Below are 25,465 nucleotides of genomic sequence, written 5' to 3'. Positions count from 1 at the left end.
CCAGAGCAGTCCAACTTACCCACACCTTTTATTTTTCCTTTAGCACCATCACCAAAGGTCACATAACTGGTAGTGTGAGGTTGTATATCCACCAATATATTCTCCATACCAGTCATATGTCTAGAGCAGCCACTGTCAAAGTACCAGTCTTCTCTGGTGGATGCCCTCAGAGCTGTGTGAGCTAACCAAGCATACCATTGTTGTTTCTTGATGGGGGCATTATGCCTATATGCCTTATGCTTAGGTCTGACATGGGGGGCGTGGTTAGGATACCCATGCAGCCCGTAGCAGAAGACTTTTATATGGCCAAACCTACCACATTGGTGAAATCTCCATCGCTGAAATTTCTTCTTCTGATGGTTACTCATCCTGGTTCCCTGATGTTGAGACATCGGGTGTGACCTCCGCTTGAATTTATGAACTTTAGCTTTTGAGCGTTTGAGTTTAGCTGAGGATTTTTTCACAAAGCCTAAACCAGACTTGGTTCCAGACTTCTGTCCCACCTTTAGGATCTCTTCCAAGGAGTCTGTTCCTTTATTGAGCATTCTGATGGATTTCGTCATTTGCTCCAGGTTGGAGGTCAGCAAGATTATCTCACCATTTATACCATCTATGACTGTCAGATGCTTCTGTTTCTCATCCTCCAATTCCTTGATGAGCTTCTTCAAAAACTACAACTTGTGCAGTTACGCACTCTGGCTCCTCCCGTTGGTAGACTTCCGATGGGTTACGACGCCAACGCTAGGTGTAGCTTCCACTCTGGGGAACCTGGCCACAATATTGAGAACTGCAAAGCTTTTAAGCACGTAATTCAGGACCTCATAGATTCAAAGGCCATCGACCTTGCACCGGCTCTGAATGTCGTCAACAATCCCATGCCCTAGCATGGTGGTGAAAATGTTAATATAATGGAAGGGGAAGCCAAATCCGTCAAAGATACGTTGAAGCTGAAGACTCCGTTGTCGGATATCAAGGTATACTTGTTGAAGGCCGATGTTTTCCCCAGTTGTGGGAAGGGTTGAAATTCTAGTTAACAGACTTCCGATGTCACAAGGGTTGTTATGACATCCAATTCTACGCAGACAAGAATTATGCAGAACTTAAAATGTAAGTGCAGTAAATAACACAAGTAATTGTTTACCCAGTTCGGTCCAACATGACCTACGTCTGGGGGCTACCAAGCCAGGGAGGAAATCGACTATCAGTAGTATTAATTCAGACCTTAAACCAACTGTTTAACCCTATCACTTAATACCTACCCAATGTAATTTCAATCTTACACTAAGATCAAAGTTCCTACTCACTCCCCCTCAATCACCTCAGTGATTACTACCTTTAATCAGTATTAAAGACAATTATGAAGTCACACTTCAAACAACTCTTGATTGTGCTTAACAGCTTTAATCAAGAGACACAGCACTCACGCTTAAAAGCTTAGAGTGACACAACACTTACAACTCAATGAACATCCTATACCAATGCAATCATCTATGTGATAATAGCTTGGCTTACAAGATACGTCTAATACAAGACACACAAAAATACAGCAGTGAAGTATGATGGACACACTAAATCTTCACGCCTAAAATCCCCAATTCTGAATGAAGGATTGTCATCCTTTTATATTGCAACACTTGGGCCTTGTACTTGTATTTTCCTGAAATTAAGGTCACGCGAGTTCCCCTAAATTCCTCATCTAGGTTACTAACAAATAGGCTATTTGTTAGGTTCATTAATTGTAGCTTGGTTGTTGGTTTCCTGGATTTTCTCTCAATTGTTGAATCCCTGAAAAATAGCCTGAGAAAAATGCTGAAACAGAAAAACTAAACAACCTACAATATAGCATACGTTGTCAGGAATGAATGTCACAACATTCAGTTTGACATCCAAATCAAAGACCATATGCTAAGTCTATTTTTCCTGAAAACAGACTGTACAAATTTGCTGAACTGTACAGGACCAATCTGTCCATACCTCAGTATCAGCGTACATTAATAAATGTCAAGACATCCAATTTGACATTTACACAATTAGCCTTATGTCAGGTCTGTTATCCTTCTGAAGAACAGACTGAGATACATACTGAAGTGTAGGAGAAAACCACTCTGCCTATTGTTCAGTATATGCTGTCAATGATGAATGTCATAACATCCAGTTTGACATTCAGACAGTAGGCCTTATGTCAGGTCTGGTATTTCCTTGATAACCAGACTGAAAATAAATACTGTGTTCTAGCAGAACACCAACTGTTCTATTCCTCAGTATCTGCTGACAGGGATGAATGTCATAACATCCAGTTTGACATTCAATAAATCCTGTATTAGCTAATCCTGCAGTATACTACTCAAGTATGTCATGACATCAGTCAAGACATCAGAGTACAGCTAGATATTCTAACATACAATGCAGTCAAACAAACACCTCCACAGCATGTCATGACATCAGTCAAGACATTAGAATCCAGCTAGTGTTTTACCATACAATGCAGCCAATTAAACACCTACAAGGGTTGTTTGGATTGTGCTACTCAGAGTGGAGGTTGTTTGAAGCTACAACATGGTATCCATGTCTTGCTTGACAAAGGTATCCTCCAGGTTGAAGATTTGTCTGTCCAAGAGTCTGCGGAAGGGGTTGAGGAAGAAGTGTTTGAAGATGCTACTGATGAATTCGCAGATGTTGTTCCTACTGATTCTGTAATCCATGATGGTGTATTTACTTTTTCCAATGTGGTTGATTCCGATGTAATTGAACTTGATTCCGATGTTTCGGATGCTTGCATTTCAATGAATGAGATTTCAGAATATGACTATGATGTTGCTACTATCACCATTTTCTACCCAACTAATCAGATCAATGTACCAGAAGCGCAACCGGTGCCACCAGCACGACCGTCCACTATGACTATCACAACCCCTGGTCCTCTACCTTTCACCAGTGAAAGGGCCATTTCTTGGCATTATGGGGGGAGTGTGTACACGCACGATCATGGGGTAGAACGGCCATTGAAGGTAGAAGAGGATTAGAAGACTAAACTTGAAGTTGAAGGCCCCACAGTGGACAGTGTTGGTGGAATCGGGCGATTCACCAGGAGTGGTAGACTGTTCTCACCACCCGTTACCCAAACTGATAGTGCTGACGCCGTGGCGAAAGCCAAAGGCAAGCAAGTCGTGAATGAGGGTGCCTCTACACCTCAGGCTAGTTCTGATCCCACTTTTGCGAAGGATGTGGACGAGCTTTTGAGAATTATAAAGAAAAGTGACTACAAGGTGGTCGATCAGTTGATTCAGACTCCGTCCAAGATATCCATTCTCTCACTCCTATTGTGTTCGGAGGCGCACAGGGAGGCACTGCTGAAAGTCCTAAATGCTGCATATGTGCCTCAGGAGATCTCAGTGAACCAACTAGAAGGGATCGTTGCAAATGTTCATGCAAGCAACGGGTTGGGTTTTACTGATTCTGACTTAACACCAGCTGGACGCAACCATAACAAGGCTTTGCACATCTCGATAGAATGCAAAGACACCGTGTTATCTCATGTTCTGGTGGACATAGGTTCCTCTCTCAATGTGCTACCCAAGAGAGCCCTGTCAAGGTTAGAAGTAGAGGGTTTGGCCCTGAAGCCTTCAGATCTTATTGTGAGAGCCTTTGATGGTTCTAAGAGGTCGGTGTTCGGAGAGGTAGAATTGCCAATTCTGATTGGATCACAAACCTTCAACACCGTCTTCTATGTGATGGATATCAGTCCTTTCTATAATTGCCTGCTGGGTCGTCCTTGGATCCACAACGCTGGGGCAGTCTCTTCAACTTTACATCAGAAGATTAAATTCCCAGTCAATGGAAGGATTATCACCGTCTGTTGTGAGGAGGATATTCTGGTCAGTAACCTGTCTACATTCAAGTATGTAGAGGTAGAAGGTGAATTTCATGAGACCCTATGCCAGGCCTTTGAGGCAGTTCATATCAAGGACGCAACTCTTGTGGAAGAGGGTAAAGCGGGTGCCTCTATCTTATCCTTCAAGCAGGCACAGACCTTGGTAGATTCGGGCGTTGCCCCGACTGGGGACGTCTATTGGTATTACCAATGAAAGAAGACAAGTTCGGGATTGGGTATCAACCAGTTCTGACTTCTACAACTTCAACACTTCAGACTCGTCAGGGGCCGATTACTTTCTCCAGTGTTGGTATCATTCAGTATGGCCAGGTCTCTGCGGTCAACGATGAAGATGGGGATAGCGATTGCGACATCGATAACTGGGTGCGTCCGAGGATCCCAGGTGAAGTTCTCCGCAATTGGTCTTCTGAGGAGATTATCCAAGCCACTCTTTGGGAGGAGTAATTTTCTTTGTTTGTTCATGCATATCCAAGTCTTACGTTCCGCCCAAGGCGTAATGACTCATTGTAGGGCTCATCTATGTGGATACCTGCATTTTTTATCATAAATAAAGGACGTCTTTTTGCATTCAAATATTTTGTTCACTGTCTTTCTATTTTTGCAGTTTTCAAAAATCAAAAAATATTTGGCAATGTTTTGTTTAGTTTTCTTTCCTTGTTCACACTCATAAGCACATACCATCACTCATGCAGATGCATATCACCGGGTCCTATTGATAACAGTTCTGCTATGGCTCGCTTTGACTTTGAAAATCCAATCTTTCAAGCTGAAGAAGAGGGTGATGAAGACTGTGAACTCCCTGAAGAACTTGCCAGGTTATTAAAATAGGAGGAAAGGGTCATTCAACCGCATCAAGAGTCTATTGAAGTGATTAATCTCGGCACCGAGGATGTCAAGAGAGAAATCAAGATAGGGGCTACTTTGGAAGATATTATGAAGAAGGGGTTGATTGCCAAAGGGCTTTCAAGAAGATAAAAGAGTATTTGCATAATCCTCCTATCCTTATGCCTCCGGTCCCAGGGAGACCGCTGACTATGTATTTGACAGTACTAGACAATTCCATGGGTTGTGTTCTCGGTCAACACGATGAGACAGGTAGGAAAGAGCATGCCATCTACTACCTGAGTAAGAAATTCACAGATTGTGAGTCGAGATACTCGATGCTTGAAAAGACATGTTGTACACTTGCATGGGCTGCTAGGCGATTGAGACAATACATGTTGTCTCACACAACCTTATTGATCTCCAAGATGGATCCAGTCAAATACATATTCGAGAAGCCAGCTCTCACCGGAAGGGTTGCTCGTTGGCAAATGGTACTGACAGAGTCCGATATCCAGTATACATCCCAGAAAGCCATCAAAGGGAGTATTCTGTCAGACTATCTTGCTCAGCAGCCGATTGATGATTATGAGCCGATGAAGTTTGATTTTCCAGATGAAGACATCATGTTCCTCAAGATAAAAGACTGTGAAGAGCCAGTTGTTGAGGAGGGACCTGATCCAGATGAAAAGTGGACTTTGTTGTTTGATGGGGCTGTCAATGCCAGAGGAAGTGGAATTGGCACTGTCATTACTACTCCGAAAGGTGCCCACATGCCTTTCACCGCTCGTCTGACTTTTGAGTGCACAAATAATGAAGCTGAGTATGAAGCATGTATCTTGGGTATTGAGCAAGCCATTGATTTGAGAATCAAGACTCTGGACATCTTCGGAGATTCAGCTCTAGTGATCAATCAAGTGAATGGTGATTGGAACACCCTCCAGCCCAATCTGGTCCCTTACAGAGATTACACGAGAAGACTATTGACTTTCTTCACAATAGTAAAGTTGTATCATATACCTCGTGATGAGAACCAGATGGCAGATGCTCTTGCCACTCTATCCTCCATGATCAACGTGATTCGGTGGGACCACGCTCCCAGGATCGATGTGATGCGCCTCGACAGGGCCGCATATGTGCACTACAACAAACAAGACCTTAGACAGCGCTTTTTTTAGCCTTAGACAGCGCTTTAAAGCGCTGTCTAAACCTCCGCTGCTAAAGGTTTAGACAGCGCTTTTTTAAATCTTAAAAGCGCTGTCTAAGCCCCCCCCCCTTAGACAGCGCTTTGGCCAAAAGCGCTTTCTAAGACCCTCCTATTTTAATTTTTTTAGGTATACCTTAGACAGCGCTTTTCAAAAAGCGCTGTCTAAGCCCCCCCTTAGACAGCGCTTTTCAAAAAGCGCTGTCTAAGCCCCCCCTTAGACAGCGCTTTTGCCTAAAGCGCTTTCTAATCCCCCCCTTAGACAGCGCTTTTTACAAAAGCGCTGTCTAAGGTATACGAAATATATATGCCATTTTATATATGCCATTTTGGCCTTTTTTCTACCAATTTTTGGCCTTTTATCACATTTTATATATGCCATTTTGGCCTTTTTTCTACCAATTTTTGGCTAACAAATATATATATATACCAATTCAAACCAATTTTTTTTATATTAAATTCAAGATCAAGCAATTAAGATCCAAAGTAGAAATAGTTTTAAGTAAACCACATAGAACATTTCAAGTTTCTAGCCACTGCATCTGTCAACAGACATTTTCAGTAGTTGTGATGAAGTTAACTGACCTCATTGTAACACATGTAATTCAATACAGAACAATTGAGATTATATATTAAAAGTTTTAGATCAAACATCAAACACTGCAACTGTTTTATTTTCAAAATACATAGAAACTTTTAGCATAGAACTAGAAAGCTAGACATGACAATGTTGTTAAGCAGAAAGACCAGCTTCTTCGAGCAGCTGTTTCACCTTAGTGATGTAATCACTCATTGCTTCATCCTTGGATTTTCCTGCAAAATAAATAAATATAATTTTGACTGTTGCATTGAAACTATAGATTGACGATGTCTTAGTGTCGTGTTTGTGTCGGTATTTCATAGCACAAAAGCACCATAACAAAATATTCACACTTAAAACCGAAACTTATAACTTTTTCTACCTTCAACAGCCTTCCATGCATCCCATTTAGCTCTGTCTTTCTGGCTGAAAATCCCAGGACGAGCTGTAAATCATACACAAAATCATGAACAATCATAATCCATAAGCCTTATTGCCTAGGGCATTTCTGTATTAGCCTACTTGAGTTTATCTACCGACATAAACATTAGCGAAACTGTTTAGAAGATCTTATAGAAATAGCTTATGACATGTCCATAAGTTGTTTTCAACTTATAACGGTTTGTTCGGCCTTAAGCTTGTGCCGGCCCTAACCCTCCACTCGTTATTGCAGGAAGGTGACAGTGAGGATTCAAAAGTGGAAATATCGATTTGAAAATGACTTCTTAAATAAAAGAAAACTCACCGGTGGTAACAGGTCCAAGAGTGGCTTGCTTGTACAATCCATAAAGGATAAGCAAGTTTTCATTTGATGGACTCTCTTTTAGAGTCTTGACTTTCGCAGCATGCTCCTCAAAATCCTCCTGCATCACATTAACCAAGTGTGTAATGCTTGAAGTAATCATTTACTTATACTTATAAGCATAATATCAAGCACATGCAGAATTTTGATACTATTTCTATGAAAATGAAAAACATCACATGTTATGTTCATGTTCAGTACAGAGATCAGATTTAACATTCCTGCATAAAATTCAGCAAACAGTTTGAATCACATCATTTGAATAACAGGGTTTTTTCATACTGATAGCATTGAACAATTCCCAGTAACCGATTGCTGATAAAGAACTCCCCCAATTATAGTAAAAAGCAAACAAACCAGACCAGCAGGACTAGCATGCTTATCCCAAATCGTCACATTAATAGCCACCGTGAGAAACTTATTCACAACCCCAGTAATCGTAAAAGCAGTAGCCGAAACCGCTTTTCTCGCAGCAAATCCAAAGAAACTGATAAGCAAACCAAACACACAAGACAAAGAAACCGCAAGAAACGCATTCATCTCAAACAAACTCCCGGTACTCGAATTAATCGCATTCGAAACCTCAAAATTCTCTCCAGTTAGAAACCAAAAGAAAGGAGCAATCATTAAAGACAAGACAATACTTTAATGATTCCTTGAGAAATACTAGGGGGACAAACTCTTTCTACTCAATTGAAGAGTATAGTTCCTATACTCTAAAAGTTTGGAAGTTCATAAAAAAAACTCAAAGCCAACAATACTTCATAACAATGGAGATTTCTTTCTTTAACAATGAATTATATCTCTTTTAAGAAAATATCATAATTATTTAAACTTGTTATATACCATAATCATCTAATGTAACTCAACCAAATGGAAGCAACAAAAGAGAATATCCAAATGAGTGCGACTTATCAAGTGAATATTCTGCATCCTTACACATTAATGATTCACTATCACATGAAAAAATTAGGTGAGTAACATTGAAGCCCTACTCAATCTGCTCATAGTATCTACAACTACTCTGGCTTGGTCCCCCTAGTCCTAGTTAGTTAGTTGTATATAGTTTTAATAAAAAAAATGGTAAATATTGTGCAGTTCAATAAAAAAACATGATAATATACCTTAGACTCTTCTCCAGGCGCTTGAAACCAACATTAACAACTCTGCCCTTAAACTGATAGATGCAAACCACAGCTATGTCATGTAGCATTTGAACAATCCCCAAGGCTGATGTAGAATCCAAACTAATAGAAGAGAAGGATTGATTATGATCTCATTGCCAATACAAACTCTTTCCTCTCTCCACCAGACACTCCTTGACACATGTTCTCATACAATTAAGAATACAAACATATTTGTCAGTATATTAAACTCTATTATGTTGTTTTCGAGCATGACATTGATTATGACTAATTGAGACTCTAGTGGAAGCATGAATGTACCTCTCCAAGCCTAGCTCATAGATACCATATGTGAACAAGCTGCATATGTCAATGTTTCTTTTACAGTTAGGTGAGGAAACATAACATCATTCTTCACTTGTCAGTATATTAACATTCAGAAGCAGTGTTGCATAGAAAATCGTCAAAAGAAACCTACCTGCTTTTTAAGAACTTGGAATATGGTTGATCATTGTAAGTAACAGATCCGCCAATTATTGGTCGAAAGAAACCTACCTGCTTTGCATATGAGAGTTCATTTTTACCGGATACGGTTGAATTTTGCAAACGGTTCACTATATGCCTTTGGCGCAGCTTTTCCTGCTGTTGCTGGGTTTCCAAAGACATTCCAAAACCTGAGAGTCTCATCTGCGGCTGCAGATGCCACAGTACACCCATCCGGGCTCTGTGTCATGTACAGCACTCTCGAGGTGTGACCGTTGAGTTCTGCCATCTTCACCATTGAAGGATACTTCCAAAGGGTGAGCTGGTTTTTAGTGAACCCATGTGAGCTAAGAAGCTCGCGCTCATTCTTGTTCCAGAGCAGAGAACAAACTTGTGATCCTGTATCGAAAGAATTCAGTCTCGCACCTGTGTGTGTGTTCCACAGTTTAATGCAATGATCACCCCCACCTCCACCAGATGCCAATAGGTTACCCTGAAAAGGACACAAAGCTAGTGCCTTCACAGCAGCTGTGTGTTCCTCAAACCTATGAAGCCAATTAGTAGGTGAATTTGAGGAAACCACAGACCTATCCCATATGTGAACAACATTATCGTTTCCACCACTCGCCAATTGATGTCCTGAGGATGACCACTTGAGCCCACAAACTTCCTGGTTGTGTCCTCTGTACGTTTCAACAATGTGAGATCTCACTCTAACATCATTGTTTACTATTTTACCATCCATTCCTCCTGTTGTCAGAATGTGACTGTTCCAAGCCAGTGAACCCACTCTTGTTCTATGTCCACCCTTTAGTGTCCTTAGCTACAGCAACCAAAATGAAACCATACAAATATGAGACTTGAGAACAATTTTAAGTTTAAAACAATACAAAGAATGGTTTAAATAAAACAGGACAAATTCTGTTCAGAACCAAAAACATATTTTGCCTTAAGAAATTTGCATCTAGTATGATGAATAAACAACAATAAAAGCATCATAAGAACAATGCCTAATGATTTATATGATAACTACCTGTTCAGAACCAAAAATATATTTTGCCTTAAGCAATTTGCATCTATAGTGTGATGAATAAACAACAATAACAGCACCATAAGAACAAGGCCTAATGAGTTATATGATAATTACCTGTTCAGAACCAAAAGCATATTTTGCCCTAAGCAATTTGCATCTATAGTATGATGAATAAACAACACAAAGAGCACCATAAGAACAAGGCCTAATGATTTATAAGATATTTACCTGTTTAGAAGCACTGGTATCCCATATCTGGACATGAGAATTGTTCAAACCAATGGCTAAATGGCGACCATCTTGGGCCCAGTTAACACTTGTGACAGGACCATATTCCTCATCCACAGTGACAAGTTCTGAAGTGGAACTATCTGAAGCATTCCAAAGATAAACTGTATTTTCAAGGGCAATACTAAGGACATTATCGCTACCCCAATCTAGTAAATTCAAGTAAAAATCATCCAAGATATCAGGGGCATCCAAGGTCCTCTCAGAAGTCTGCAAAAACATTTTTACAAACACATTACAGACATGCCAAAATTGAAAAATGGAAAGACTTAAACAAATTTGATTATTGAATATAGAAAACGCAAGACTTTGAAACAACTAACCTGAGGAATACATCGTTTGGGTTTGGATAATTTGGATTGAGGAGGAGGCGAAAGAATTTCTCTAGGTACGAGTTCAACCGGTGTCGGAGGCTTATTCTTGAAAGCCAATATTCGAGTTCCGTCATTGATGTTAACGGCTTCTGCGAGTTTTTTCTGGTATGGTGTAATCACCTCTGGATTTTCTTTTCCCTTTGTACCCTCCGTCAGCATGTAATGAGCATAACCAAAATCCATTGCTGATCTATTTGGAATAAACCTATCCAACTGTTACAAAAAATAAACCCTAAATTGAGAAATTCCGAATCGATAAAATCAAATCAAACTAAAATTAAATTTTAAAAAATCATTATAAATCAATAAAAAGAGTAAAAGTGAGAGAAATCGCTTACATTATCCTGATCCTGCGAAGAATTTTTCTGATGAAGGAAGCGTTCTTGGAAAGGGACACGGGAATCGGTCTTTGAAAAAGGCCTCCACCATCCTGAATCCATTATCAAAGAAACCTGCAAGAAGAAAGAGAGATTCAGAGAAGTGAGAGAAAAGAATGGAAAATAAACGAAGAAATGATGATAATAATGAAAAGAATGGAAAATAAACGAAGAATGTAAAAGTCTTTTAATTTTTTTTTTAATTGAAAGACTTTAAACAGCGCTTTCTCAAAAGCGCTGACTAAGGTCTATATTTAAAAGCGCTTTCATTATTTTTTTAGAACATTTTCCGTGTTTTATTTTTATCTTAACCTTAGACAGCGCTTTCTTTTAAAAGCGCTGTCTAAGATGCGCTGTTAAAAAACCTTTTTGGCGTAGTGGTGTTTGCTGCTGAACTGGTAGTCGACGACAAACCCTGGTATCACGACATCAAGTGCTTTCTGAAGAATCAAGAATACCCTGCAGGGGCATCCAACAATGATAGAAAGACTTTGAGAAGATTGGCAGGCAGTTTCTTCTTGAACAAAGACGATGTGCTGTATAAGAGGAACTTCGACATGGTTTTGCTCAGATGCCTAGATAGACACGAAGCAGACATGTTAATGCAGGAAGTTCATGAAGGCTCCTTAGATACTCATGCCGGCGGACATGCAATGGCTAAGAAATTGTTGAGAGCGGGATATTATTGGATGACCATGGAATCTGATTGTTTCAAATATGCTCGGAAGTGTCATAAATGCCAGATTTATGCTGATAAGGTACATGTGTCGCCAAATCCTTTGAATGTGATGTCTTCACCGTGGCCTTTTGCTATGTGGGGCATCAATATGATTGGAAAGATTGAGCCGACCGCCTCCAATGGGCATCGCTTCATCCTTGTTGCCATCGACTATTTCACCAAGTGGGTCGAAGCAGCATCGTTCGCGAATGTCACCAGACATGTGGTTGCCCGTTTCATCAAGAAAGAAATCATTTGTCGCTATGGGATTCCCGAAAGAATCATTACTGATAATGGTTCTAATCTCAACAACAAAATGATGAAGGAGTTGTGCCAGAACTTCAACATTCAGCATCACAATTGTTCCCCTTACCGTCCTAAGATGAACGGTGTTGTTGAGGCGACAAATAAGAACATAAAGAAGATTGTGCAGAAGATGGTCGTTACGTATAGAGATTGGCATGAGATGCTACCCTTCGCCTTGCATGGGTACCGTACTTCAGTACGTACATCGACCGGGGAAACCCCTTACTCCCTTGTGTATGGTATGGAAGCAGTCCTACCTATTGAAGTGGAGATTCCTTCTCTAAGAGTCCTGTTGGATGTCAAGTTAGACGAAGCTGAATGGATTCGGAGAAGGTTCAATGAGTTGAGTCTTATCGAAGAGAAGCGAATGACAACCATTTGTCATGGGCAGTTGTATCAGAGTCGTATGAAGAGAGCCTTTGATCAGAAAGTGCGTCCTCGATGCTTCCAGGTCGGAGATTTGGTGTTGAAAAGGATCCTTCCTCCTCAGACAGATCACAGGGGCAAGTGGACTCCTAACTATGATGGACCGTATATTGTCACCAAGGTTTTTGATGGTGGGGCCTTAATGCTTGCAACTATGGATGGTGAAAACTTCACTTCCCCTGTAAACTCAGACGCAGTTAAAAAATACTTCGCATAAAATAGACCCGCTGGACAATAAAAAGAATAGTCCAGGAAAAAATGGGCATCCCGACGAACCAAGAAAATGAAAAGGTTCGGGCAAAAATTAGGGATTAAAAATGAAAAGATCGTACACCCGGTAAGTTGAAAACCTGAAAAGGCAACTTAGGCAAAAATGGGTATTCCGGTGGATTGAAAACCCAAAAAGGGCGATCCAGGCAAAAGTTAGGGATTAAACGAATGACTGCGTTCTGAGTAGTTCTGAATCTCATCTCATGTCAATGACTAGAAACTTTTGAAGGATAGGAAACAGTCCAATCACTCTTTTCAGAAAGCTGATCATCTGGAGGATCTTGAAAACGAGCAAGTCATAGCAGAATTGGAACCCAATAGAAATCCATTTCACATTGCCATTAGATTAATTTCTGTTTTTATCTTTTGTGCGATTACCTCTTTCCAGGGATTGCTTCCTGATGTAAATGCCTATTCAGAGGCCATTCAATCAATAAAATCATGTTATTCAGTATATCTCTGTTTTCATTTTCATTTTACTGTTTTGTTTGCAAAAATGACATCCGAATTTTTGATAAACATTGCATCATGAAACATAAGAGCTTTACAGGTACATGCTTAATAAACATTTAAAATTGTTGTAAATGTTAAGTGTTTTAGATCGTCTATTCAGAACAGGTACCCTCAGGGCATTTCCTTAAGGTTCCCAACCGATGATCGCGAATGTTTTCCCCCAACAGTCGAAGTTGGTATCTTATCCCTGCAGAGCTGATCAGAGCATTGGATTCTTCGATCCCCAGCAGGCTCTCACTGTTGTACCTCCCCCAAGCGGTTGTTTCAGAATATACACTCCCCAGTAGAGTTGACAGTGCCAGACTATATTATCCCCAACGGAGTTGACAGTGCCAAACTGTATCTTCCCAGCAGAAGCGGCTGCTCCTTAGTGTTCGATGCCAGATCGATGATCTCGACGCCAGATCCATGGTCTCTTTCCTTGAAGCAGAATCTCGGTACCATATCGGTGTTTTCTTCCCCTGCTAAGTTGTCTCTCTCGCAGATTATGGTTGCCAGAACCACTATCGCTTTCCCCAACAGCAGGTTTTCAGTGCCGTTCTCTCCCCAGTCAGAGTCTCGGTATTTCTTCATTGCTAGAACACCGTGTGGCGGGTCATTTCCCCACAGAGTTCTTTGCGCTGTGCATCTCCAACAGCCTTGCCAGGGTCCAGAAGATTGTGATCATTTCCCCAGCAGATTCCCTTGCCTCGGCTTGGCATTCTACCCAGCATTTCGCATCCCTGCATGTAGAATCATATTGCATTACATCCTCCCAAATCGCGTAGCATTTCCATTTTCATGGAGCATTACGCCATTGAAAAATTCAAACATACGCATGTAAGCATAAAACATTCTCGGTATCCCAAGTGATAAGCCAGAAGTTGTTTCCAGTACTCAGACTGAAGATTGTTCATGACTTACCTTTATTATCCCCAGCAAGTGTCATTGGCCCATGCGCCGCCTCTATTATCTTTCCCTATTTCTGCCGATGCTGACAGGCATGAAGTTTCTGGTATTCAGACCGAAGTGGCATTCAGGCCAATTTTTCGATGTTCAGATCGAAGAAGTTTCCGACATTCAGGTCGATGCAACTTGTGGCATTCAGGCCAGTTTCCGGTATTCAGACCGAAATGGCATTCAGGCCAGTTTCCGGCATTCAGACCGAAGCGGCATTCAGGCCAGTTTTCCGATGTTCAGATCGAAGAAGTTTCCGACATTCAGGTCGATGCAACTTGTGGCATTCAGGCCAGCTTCCGGTATTCAGACTGAAGTGGCGTTCAGGCCAGTTTTCCGATGTTCAGATCGAAGTGGCGTTCAGGCCAGTTTTCCGATGTTCAGATCGAAGAAGTTTCCGACATTCAGGTCGATGCAACTTGTGGCATTCAGGCCAGCTTCCGGTATTCAGACCGAAGTGGCGTTCAGGCCAGTTTTCCGATGTTCAGATCGAAGAAGTTTCCGACATTCAGGTCGATGCAACTTGTGGCATTCAGGCCAGTTTCCGGTATTCAGACCGAAGTGGCATTCAGGCCAGCTTCCGGTATTCATATCGAAGTGGCGTTCAGGCCAGTTTTTCGATGTTCAAATCGAAGAAGTTTCCGACATTCAGGTCGACGCAACTTGTGGCATTCAAGCCAGCCTCTCGGTGTTCACACTGATATTAATAATCTCATATCTTCCAATGTTCAGATTGAAGTCATTTCTAGTATTCAGACTGATGAGCGGCATTCAGGCAATGGTTATTTCTGTGTTACCATTTATTTTGGTATCCAGGTTAACATTCTTTTTCGGTATTCAGACTGAGTCTCACCGTACCAGACGGATTCTTCTTTCAAAACCACCTCTTTGCCGATGCTGACAGGCATTGTTACTTCACTTCACTTCAGTGCAAATTTTCGGGCTTTTATTGTATTCAATCCCTTGATACCTCGAAAGTGCGAAAGTCGGTGCTATCTTCTTTTCGGGACTCCAATTGATTGAATAGGAGCAGCTGTAATACCTCAAAATTTGCCCCCCTTATTCATGTATTCATTTTTAGGTCATTTAACATTTCATATTGCATTTCATCATGTCAATCGGAATTAGATCCAAGAAGCTTAAATATCATCCAAGACACTTTGTGGGTCCTATGGGGTCTATTCATCAGTCAAAACGTTAATCTTGAAGGAGCAAAAGTTTGTTCATGAGCTGTCATGCTCGCTAGGCGAGCAGAATGGGTCGCCTAGCGAGTCCCAAGAAAAGCCACCAGAATCACCTACGCTCAGAGGAATTTCTTGAACTGTCATGCTCGCTAGGCGAAGCCCACGCGTTTTGAAAAAAAAATCATAAAAAAACGAAAATAAATAAAAATAAATAAATAAAATATAATAGAAAAATCTTGGACTTGGACCTCTCTCATTTGAGCCCACAAAGCCACGAAAATCGGGTTATAAATTCTATAAAAAAATTCAGTGGAAAAACCCTAGAGAGATTCTAACTAATTCAGAGCAACCTCCAGAGACTGAAGGGAACTCATCTGCAAAGAACCAATTCCCTCTCATATAAACCCTAAGATTGTTCTGCAAAGCCAACGATGCAATTCAATTTCAATCGATCCTCCCCAATCAGGTATGCCCTATTTCCACTACTTTATACTTTCAACTTGAAATTTCTGAATGTATGAGGTATTATGGGTGAATTTGGAAGAGTGGGTATCGTTAGGTTTTGCATGTGGGCACATGTTTTAGTATGTATGTCATGCCTTGATGTGTGGATCCTTGCCCCCTGACTTTGAATTTTGATACCCTTTTGATGCATGTGTTTGACAAGAGGCTTAGGCCTCCTACACTTGGTTGCTTTTTGTGAGCTCTTTTTGTGAATTTTAATGGCATGATTCATGTGGTTACATTTTGATTTGGGGCAACTCTTGATTGCACCCTATCTTGTCACTCTAACCTGTTTGTTGAGTTTTTTGTGAGGGCTCACATGACTCCTGAAAGGATAGCTTGCTTGGCATTCCACTTTATTTGTGGGATACCATTTGGAGATTTATTCCGATTACCTGTATTGACTTGCTTTCTTTGATGGTGCCAGCTCGAGAGATCTCTGGGTTTCTTATTTCTTTAGCTGTTATTACTTCGGATCTTTATCTGTGTGGTAGACCTCTTGATCCCTTTTATCTTTCCCGCATTTTACCGCTTTCTTAGCTGGAAGACTTCGATAGGAGGTAATGTTTTCTTTTGTTTGTTTACTTTTGTGCCCAAATACCTCCAAAAGGAGGCACCAGTGCTAAAGACCTCCACGAAGAGGCAATTGACGGATAAAAGGGATTAGTAATCAATCCCCCGTTATTCAGTGTGTCGTTCTTTATGCTCGCATTACGTGCTGATGCTTCAGAACAAAAGCCCAAGATCTTTTGTCCGGCCAGTCAGTGGAGAGGGTTCCACCTTTCTGAATCCCCACTTTTTGTCATGAGCTCACCCTGTCCAGGGTTAAGAGCTACGAGGTCTTATCCTCATTACCCTTTTGATCTGCTCACCCTGACGTTCAATGTCAGTGGTTAAGAGCCCATTTGATTACCTATTCCATGGCTTGTTTGTCGAGGTTGATATGACCCCTCTTGACTAAAGCCCTACCCATGTATGTTTGAGCCCCCTTGGTGGCATATTACTTTATGCATGTTTGTTTTGTATGGTGTGATCGTCTCCCCATAGGATTTGTGGGCTTCGTATAGTCTCTCGTTTGCATGTCAATTAAGGTAGCACTGTTCCTTCGTCTAGGACTTCCTTTTTTGCATGAGCATTCCTAAAACCCAAACAAACTCATTGATTTTTCTTCTCCTAAGAACACGTTAACTCCTTCTACTACAGGCGAGTAAGTCTCCAAAGTTCGAGCATCCGGTAGATTGTGTAGTAACGTCGTTCATCTAAAAAACACAACCCTTAACCTGTAGTTAGCCGAACTACAGCTTGCTCTGATTCTCATTCCAGATGAGATACGTAGGCATAAGACGCGATGTCTTAGCGAGCACACTCCTCTTTAGCCCATAGGCAGCCGAGCTATGAAGACTCTGATTCTCATATCCAGATGAGATACGTATGCAGTGGATGCGACATTCGTGCGAGTCATTTTCTTTTGACCCCTCTTTTAGTAAATAATACATTAGATAAACCCACACCCTTTAGACAAGAACAACAAGAGTGGATCCCGTAGAGTACTACGGATGCGTAGGGGTGCTAATACCTTCCCTTCGCATAATCGACTCCCGAACCCAAGATTTGGTTGCGAGACCTTGTCTTTTCCTTTCCTTTTTTTCCAGGTTTACTTCGAGCGTTTCCTTTCCCTCCTTTGGGATAAATAACGCACGGTGGCGACTCTTCTGTCATTTCTTTCTCGCCGGTTGTTTTTTCGCATCTCCTTTTTCAGGTTGCGAAAGTATGTAAGACCCTAATTTTGACCCTAAGATCCCTCATGGCATCATATCATTGCTCATTGCATTGCCTCAAGGATCATAACATGTTTGGCTCCTTAACCCTAGGGGTGGGACTTGTGTGAGTGTTTTGAGACCACCAAGCATGCTTGTATTGTATATTATTTCTTTTCTTATTTGTTTTACTAACCAAAAGCACAAAAATATGTCACTAACTCTTTTTTTTGAAGCTCAAGTGATCATGTGCTCCCATGCTCTTAGGAGGCTCCTAAGCTCAATGAAGTGGCTAGATGAGGATGAGACCAAGCATGAAAATGCTCCACAAATATCCTAATCATCATATATGCCTCCCAAGTATATCAATTTGCCAATTTGATCAAGATAACCCAAAGGGCTTGAGGACTATTTCCCAAGGAAACCCTAATTAAATTGTGCTTTGATTGTACCTTGCTCATGAAGCAACCTCAACCTTTAATCAAATTTAATCAAGGTAAGTTATTTCATTCATTATTTTATGAATATATGAGCCTATTTGAGGATCCCCAATCATTCATTCATCAAGATTTGAAGTTTGGCCTTGAGAAGTTGACCAGACAAGTCATCTGACTAGACTGAAGATCACTGAGACACAACTTGTGATGTGTTTGTCAAATGAAGATGACCCCAAGACCAAACATGTTCTTAACAACTATATGAACAGCTTTCATGTTCATAAAAAACCCATTTTAAACTTGTAAGGTCATCATTCATTTCAAAACATTATAGGTCATTTTGACTGAAACCTTAATTTCGGGTTAACTTCCCAAAGACCTAACTTCCTTAATTTTTATGATTTTGATATGAGACCAAATGCATTGGAAAGTTTACGATGTCTAACTCAAATGTTATGTTGAACAAAATTTCATAATCCTAAAAGAAACACATGTGATAATACAAAACATTATAGGTCACTTTGGACCAAAGTCATTGAATTTGAAAAATGTCCAACTTCAAGTGCCCATAACTTTCTCATGAAAAATTCAAATGATGCAAATTTTGAGTCTAAATTGATCATCTTGAAAAGATCTACAACTTTGATGTTGGAGGTGTTTCCATTTGAAACAAAAGGGCTTGAAGATGCTTGCTTTTGGTAAAAAAATTCAAAGGGAACCTAGACATGTTTTGTACCCAAACCTTCACAGCCAGTTTTCATAAATTTCCAAACTCCAAATGAATTTTTGCCCAACATGACTTTTGTTCCTTATTTCAAGGGCTTTCCAACCATTACTCACATTAATTTTTTTGGACTTTCCATGAGTGAGTTTCGAAGAGCTTAATGTTTATGGTCATTTTTGCATTTCACCTTGTAACTTCATGTGCAAGCAAATGCAGCTCCAATTACACGTCCAATTCACTTCCATATGAGTTCAGCATGGATTTGCATTCATTCTTGGGCCTCACATGCGCCTGTACATGGAGGAATCAAATTTCATGCACACGAGCCAAGCATTGCCTTGTATCCATTCCAGCTATAAATAGAAGTACAATCTCATTCAAATGATAACCACAAGGAGATTTGAAGTTCTGTTGAATTAAAAACCAAACCCTCACCAAAGGAATTTTCAGTTTTCAATTTCAATTTCAAGCTTGAATTTCAACATCATTAGTTGATCTTCACAACTCAATTCCTTAACCTTGCATCATCATCACACTTCCAGAGCAAAATTGGATCAAGAGCTTGAAGGATTCATGTTGTTTGAAGTTGCATTCCAGAGGTATAACATCAAACTTCTTTGATTCAGATCTTGCAATATGATGTGAATTTCTTTGGTTTGTGTTGTTTTCCGAAGTCCTCATGCATGAGGCATGCCAGTGGTGGTCTTAATTTTGCAAATCGTGCCATTTCAGTTCATGTACCATGATCTTCAAGCTCATGTTTCTCTCTAAATAGGAACTTTGAGGAGAATCCATGGTTATAGAGGTGATGTACATCACCTCAGCTTCATTTTGATATCCTCAGTTTTCATTTTCATTAAAGTTTAATTCCCTGCGCGTGGTGGCCGAATCTGGTTAGATCGCCGGAGAAGATGGTGGTTTCCACCACCATCCCCACGTGGGATCTTCATGGCCCTTGGATCTCACTGAAACGTTTTAATCTTAGCCTTCCAATGCTATGACTTGTTTTAAACCCAGATGTAGCGCGCTTGACTTTGGTCCTTCGTGTGTCCGCGCCTCATAGCCCTAGGATCATTGCCACGTCAATTAATGAAATGATCCAGTGGCTGCGCATTTTTGCTATTTTCTTATTTTCTGATTAATTTCATTTAAATCCTTTTATTTTCAAAAATTCATAAATATTTTATTTGAAGTCACAAAATATGAGACCAATGCCAAAGTTTTTCTTGAAAAATCTAGTTTCATATTTTGATTTTTAATTATTTTTGTGACTTCATTTAATATTTTTTGTGAATTATTTGGTTTTTAATAGTTTTGATTCATTTTTAATTACTTTCTGATATTTGAAAATTCCAAAAATATTTTCCTAACACATATGGATCATGATGAGTCAATGAAAAATAGTCTCATCAATTTCTTAATTGATTTGAGATTTATTTGAGATTTTAATTCATTTGTGTTATTTTTTCATTGTTTTTAATTATTTTTAAATAGTTTCTGATTTCAAAAATTGTTGAAAAAAGTTGTCAAAGTTTTTTTGACCATGTTAGACCTATGAGAATTTAATTGGACTTGTTGAAGTTGATTTGAATTAAATTTGAGGTTTAACCATATTTTGTCCATTTTATTTTTGCATTTATTTTTTATTCAAAAATACCAAAAAAATATGTTTGATTTGTTGACTTGTAACCTTCATTTCTCTTCTGTTTAGCATTGGTTGATGATGATTTGATTCACTTTTGACCAATTGTGTTTGACATTTGAATTCTCTTTCCATTCATTTCATCTTCATCTCTTTCTTTTTATTTTTGGCCAATGAGTTAATGTCTTAGGGTTGGTCTTGACAAATGAGAGGTTTAACCTTCTTTGATCCAAATCAAACTCAACTTGATCCAAGATCAAGTGAGCTGCTTTGTGTCCAAGATAGGTTGCTTCTTGGTCAAGCAAAAAACCTAAAGTCCATACAAGGCTTTTCCTTTTTTCTTTTGGCATGGCAAGTTTTTGGAGCTTGGCTTACTAGTCATGATCTCTAACTTGTGTTTATTTGCCTATAGTTTTATTGACCGGCCTCAGATAGGTGTGACTACTACATTAGTCTACTTACGATTGCTTAACATAGCGTTAAATTGTCTTATGACAAACTAACATAACTTCACTAATTACTAACTTTAATTTGAGCATTTAATTTCTTGCAATTTACTTTAATGCAATTTACTTCTTGCTCATTTATTCATATTGCTTTTCCCTTTGCTCACTTGAGCACAAATTTTATGTTTATGTCATTTTCCTTTTGCTCATTTGAGCTTATTATTGTATATAAATATATTGTTGCCTTGTGTTGGTTTTGCTTGTGTTTTGTGTGAACCCAATGCAAAAAGGAGAAAGGACTTAGAATTAGGACTTACCTATGCTTAAAGGAGTTCAAGAGAAACTAGGCCTCATGCCTTTAGAATGCTAAACTTGTTGAAGAGCAACTAGGCCTCATGCCTTTAGAATGCTAAATTTCAAAGTTGACTTCAAAGGACTTCCTTTCCAAAACTTATTCTTTGTCCATTCCTCTTATTGTGTTGTGAACTTTTTGATGTTTGTTCTTGTGTGATAGGGATTCCATCTTGATATAGAAAAGAGGACCATTGTCATGAGTAGCCAAGTTAAGAGAGACAAGCTAAATGGAGATCCTAGGAGCTTGAATATTGTTTGATTGCTTGTGTGATTGCTAAGTCCAAAGGAAAGGAGCATCTTGAATCATCTCTATGATTTAAAGAAAAGGAACTCCAAGGGTTTTATCTCTTTCTCTTATCTTTGTATGCTTTAGTACTAGCCCTTCTCTTCTTCTCCTCACTCTAACCTAAGCCAAACTCTTTTCTTTCAAACTTTGACACTGTTTTCAAATTAGAAACCTAGGCCTTATGCCTTTGACTTTTCAAAATCTTTTCATCAATACTCATTGTGAATAAATCTTAATCCAACTTTGACTTCATTTTGTAAATAAATCTAACTTGTAAATACAACTCACTTCAAGTTGTTTTTGTGGTTCCAATGGCCACCTTTGTTAAACCTTTTCATAAACATTAGTCATAGATTTAAGTTATCATAGTGGTTGATATAAATCTCACCTCATCCTTAGTGATTGGATCATAAGTCTTCCATACTTATTATAGGGTTAACCCCTCACTAGTATGTTGAAGCTCTCCTTACATGGTGGATTGTTGGTTTAGGTTGAGTTTTCTCCCTTTGATAACAAAAGATCTTAAGGCTTTTGATCAAATCAATTTACCAATATTTGAGATTTTTACCCCGAACTACGAGGTTTTGATCCTACCTTTGTGATGGTACGTAGGCAATGGGTTCATCCATTCAAACAACAAAATTGTAAATATAATATATTCTCATCTCCCCAATCTTTTGCACATATTTTCATAAATACCAACCTACAACACATGTTTGCAAAAAGAGGTTCCCTTAGAGTAATAAGGATGTTTTGGGTGCGTAAAACCTTCCCATTTCATAACCAACCCCCTTACCTAGATCTCTGACAGTTTTATTAATTTTTGATTTGATAAAACTTCTTACTTGGCTTTTGTTCGTTTTTAGCCTTTCCTTTGGACAAATAAAAGTGCGATGGCGACTCGAATTTTATGTTTACTTTTGGTTTAGTCAATAAACCATGAGGTAACGAATACTCCGCTACAGGGTACATGCAAACTGTCGAGGATGCGAGCCTACAACTTAGTTGGGGAAGCTGACTTTCCGCTGGGGAGGAAACGTTTACCAAACCAACCGCTTGGGGAAGACCAACAATGCTTCTCACTTTAGGACTCACCTGTTCTCATACTGCTATTGATATTCTTTACCGAAATTGATCGTTTTTTAAAAGTAATTGCTTTCATTATTATTTAAGGATAACGATTTTACTTACTAATTCAATTTCAAAATTATCATCATAAAATTAAATTCTATTTGGCTGAATAAATAAGAGTAGAAACAATTGGATAAATAGCTCAACTTTATTTAATAGAATGGTAGTCTGTAAATGACAAGACTCCATAGATCTTTTACAAAAGTTGAAAAATGGTAATTTATATGGAAAAGGGATACATTAAATACAATGATGACTAATCCTTCTACCATCTTTAATATTCGTTGCGCTCTCGGCTTCGATTGAGAATGATGAATCAGAATTGGCTTACTTGCTCAAAATTGTCCCCATGGCTAGGGGATCAGCCGACTGCAGTCACTTACCATAATCCCTAATTTTATATAGATTACCCCAGGGTGGGGTATTCAATCTATCGGGATGAATTTTCTATTTTATGTCTCTAATTTTTGCCTGGATCGCCCTTTCGGGTTTTCAATCCACCGAGACGCTCATTTTTCCTAAGCCGCCCTTTTCGGGTTTTCAACTTAGCGAGTTGTTCTTTTCTTTTTAGGCGAAGTATTTCTTGACTACATCAGCATTCACAGGACGCGTGAACTCTTCACCATCCATAGTTGTAAGAATCAAAGCACCGCCTGAAAAGTCTCTCTTCACAACATATGGGCCTTCATAATTAGGAGTCCATTTTCCCCTAGCATTAAAAGATAGAATCTTCTTGAGCACAAGGTCACCTTCTCGAAATACATGCGGCCTGACCTTCTTATCAAATGCCTTCTTCATTCTTTGTTGGTACAACTGACCATGACACATGGCAGTCAACCTCTTCTCTTCAATCAAATTTAGCTGACCATATTTGGTTTGGCACCATTCAACTTCTGTCAACTTGGCTTCCATCAAGACACACAATGATGGGATCTCAACCTCTACCGGGAGTACAACTTCCATACCATATACAAGTGAGAAAGGGGTTTCCCCTGTTGAAGTGCGTATGGAGGTATGGTACCCATGCAAAGAAAATGGGAGCATCTCATGCCAATCCTTATATGTTACCACCATTTTTTGAATGATCTTCTTGATGTTCTTACTTGCAATTTCAATAGCCCCATTCATCTTAGGTCTGTAGGGAAAAGAATTATGATGTGCAATCTTGAAGTCTTTACAAAGAGCTTCCACCATATTATTGTTCAAGTTTGATCCATTATCTGTAATGATCTTACTCGGCACACCATAACGGCATATAATATGATTCTTGATAAACCTTACAACAACTTGCTTGGTTACATTTGCATATGATGTCTCTTCAACCCACTTGGTGAAGTAATCAATGGCCACCAGAATGAAACGATGTCCGTTTGAAGCTTTGGGCTCAATCATACCAATCATATCAATTGCCCACATGGAGAAAGGCCATGGAGAGGAAATGACATTCAACAGTGTCGGAGGAACATGAATTTTATCTGTATAAATTTGATACTTATGGAATTTCTTCATAAACTTGCAACAATCAAATTCCATTGTCGGTCAATAGTAACCTGCTCTCAACATCTTCTTAGCCATAGCATGTCCATTGGAATGAGTACTAAAGGAACCTTAATGGACTTCAGTCATCAATAAGTTTGCTTCGTGTCTATCCACGCAGCTGAGCAGAACCATATTAAAGTTTCTCTTGTACAGCACATCACCATTCAGGTAGAAGTTGCCAACTAATCTCCTCAAAGTCTTCTTATCTTTCAAAGATGCCCCAGGCGGGTAAATCTGACCTTGGAGAAAACATTTGATATCTTAATACCACGGCTTTTCATCTTAAAAATTTTCAACAGCAAATACATGAGCTGGCCTATCAAGACGCATCACGGTCATTGAAGTCAATGTTGCAAGAGCATCTTCCATACAGTTTTCATCTTGAGGGATATGATGAAACTCAACCTTTGTAAAGAAAGTTGAAATCATCCTCGCATAGTCTCTATATGGTATCAAACCGGGTTGATTCGTCTCTCATTCACCTTTGATCTGATTCACAACCAAAGTTGAATCTCCATAGACGTCTAGATACTTGATTCTGAGATCAATGGCCTCTTCAAGCCCCATAATGCAAGCTTCATACTCAGTCATGTTGTTTGTACACTTGAAAGTCAATCTAGTTATAAACGGAAAATGAGTGCCTTGAGGAGTAATAATCACTGCCGCAATGCCATTACCATACGAATTAACAGCTCCATCAAATACCATGCCCCAACGGGAACCAGGTTATGGCCCTTTTTCAAGTAATGGTTCATCACAACCTTTCATCTTCAAGTACAAAATCTCTTTGTCAGGAAAATCATACTACACTTACTGATAATCTTCGATTGGTTGGTGAGCCAAATGGTCAGCCAAGACACTAGCTTTAATAGCTTTCTGAGATCGGTATTCAATATCATACTCAGATAACAACACCTGCCAACGGGAAATCCTCCCAGTTAAAGCAGGCTTCTCAAAGATGTACTTGATTAGATCCATTTTGGATATCAACCAAGTAGTATGATTCAACATATACTGGCGCAGATGCTTAGCAGTTGTAGCTAATGTGCAACAAGTCTTTTCTAGCATAGAATAATGAGTCTCATAGTCAGTAATTTCTTACTGAGGTAGTAAATTGCATATTCTTTCTTCCCAGTTTCGTCTTGCTTACCCATAACACAACCCATACTCTTATCAAGCATAGTCAAATACATTATCAATGGTCTTCCTTCCACAGGCGGAGACAGAATCGAAGGCTCAAGCAAATACTCTTTGATACTATCAAAAGCTTTCTGGAAATCTTCAGTCCAATCACAAGATTGATCTTTCCGAAG

The 25,465-nt window shown here is 39.5% G+C and overlaps 2 protein-coding genes across 9 annotated transcripts; both read right to left on the bottom strand.

The window, feature by feature from the left end:
* Window positions 1–6,543: 6,543 nt before the first annotated feature.
* LOC127078420 (acyl-CoA-binding domain-containing protein 1) lies at window positions 6,544–7,403 on the bottom strand. The gene is made up of 3 exons (XM_051018880.1): window positions 7,244–7,403; window positions 6,881–6,943; window positions 6,544–6,731 (listed from the first exon to the last, which is right to left on the bottom strand). Exons 1-3 carry the CDS (start codon window positions 7,401–7,403, stop codon window positions 6,652–6,654), a joined length of 303 nt encoding a protein of 100 aa, XP_050874837.1. The 3' UTR covers window positions 6,544–6,651.
* Window positions 6,915–11,112, bottom strand: LOC127086158 (cell division cycle 20.1, cofactor of APC complex). Of its 8 annotated transcripts, none has more exons than XM_051026877.1 (7): window positions 10,552–10,809; window positions 10,169–10,438; window positions 8,903–9,730; window positions 8,746–8,784; window positions 8,425–8,631; window positions 7,244–7,361; window positions 6,915–6,943 (listed from the first exon to the last, which is right to left on the bottom strand). In XM_051026877.1, exons 1-3 carry the CDS (start codon window positions 10,783–10,785, stop codon window positions 9,005–9,007), a joined length of 1,230 nt encoding a protein of 409 aa, XP_050882834.1. In that variant the 5' UTR covers window positions 10,786–10,809; the 3' UTR covers window positions 6,915–6,943; window positions 7,244–7,361; window positions 8,425–8,631; window positions 8,746–8,784; window positions 8,903–9,004. The 8 variants fall into 8 exon arrangements, with proteins under 8 accessions (XP_050882834.1, XP_050882836.1, XP_050882837.1 ...); XM_051026879.1 differs by having other exon boundaries at window positions 8,425–8,618; XM_051026880.1 differs by having other exon boundaries at window positions 8,425–8,547.
* Between the last annotated feature and the right edge of the window lie 14,353 nt (window positions 11,113–25,465).

This window comes from Lathyrus oleraceus, chromosome 5 (genome assembly GCF_024323335.1).
Source record: "Lathyrus oleraceus cultivar Zhongwan6 chromosome 5, CAAS_Psat_ZW6_1.0, whole genome shotgun sequence".
NCBI classification, from domain to species: domain Eukaryota; kingdom Viridiplantae; phylum Streptophyta; class Magnoliopsida; order Fabales; family Fabaceae; genus Lathyrus; species Lathyrus oleraceus.
Note: the sequence above shows the minus strand (reverse complement) of the source record. Positions and strands in the feature narration are given on the sequence as shown.

What these genes read in the sequence shown, in the direction of transcription:
- LOC127078420 (XM_051018880.1), bottom strand. Translation starts at nt 7,403, where the DNA reads ATGATTACTTCAAGCATTACACACTTGGTTAATGTGATGCAGGAGGAT. An exon ending in TCTTGGACCTGTTACCACCG is followed by an intron (nt 6,944 to 7,243) that starts GTGAGTTTTCTT and finishes TATGATTTACAG; the next exon opens with CTCGTCCTGGGATTTTCAGC. An exon ending in TGCATGGAAGGCTGTTGAAG is followed by an intron (nt 6,732 to 6,880) that starts GTAGAAAAAGTT and finishes TTTATTTTGCAG; the next exon opens with GAAAATCCAAGGATGAAGCA.
- LOC127086158 (XM_051026881.1), bottom strand. Translation starts at nt 11,042, where the DNA reads ATGGATTCAGGATGGTGGAGGCCTTTTTCAAAGACCGATTCCCGTGTC. An exon ending in CCAAACGATGTATTCCTCAG is followed by an intron (nt 10,439 to 10,551) that starts GTTAGTTGTTTC and finishes ATGTTTTTGCAG; the next exon opens with ACTTCTGAGAGGACCTTGGA. An exon ending in ATACCAGTGCTTCTAAACAG is followed by an intron (nt 9,731 to 10,168) that starts GTAAATATCTTA and finishes TGGTTGCTGTAG; the next exon opens with CTAAGGACACTAAAGGGTGG.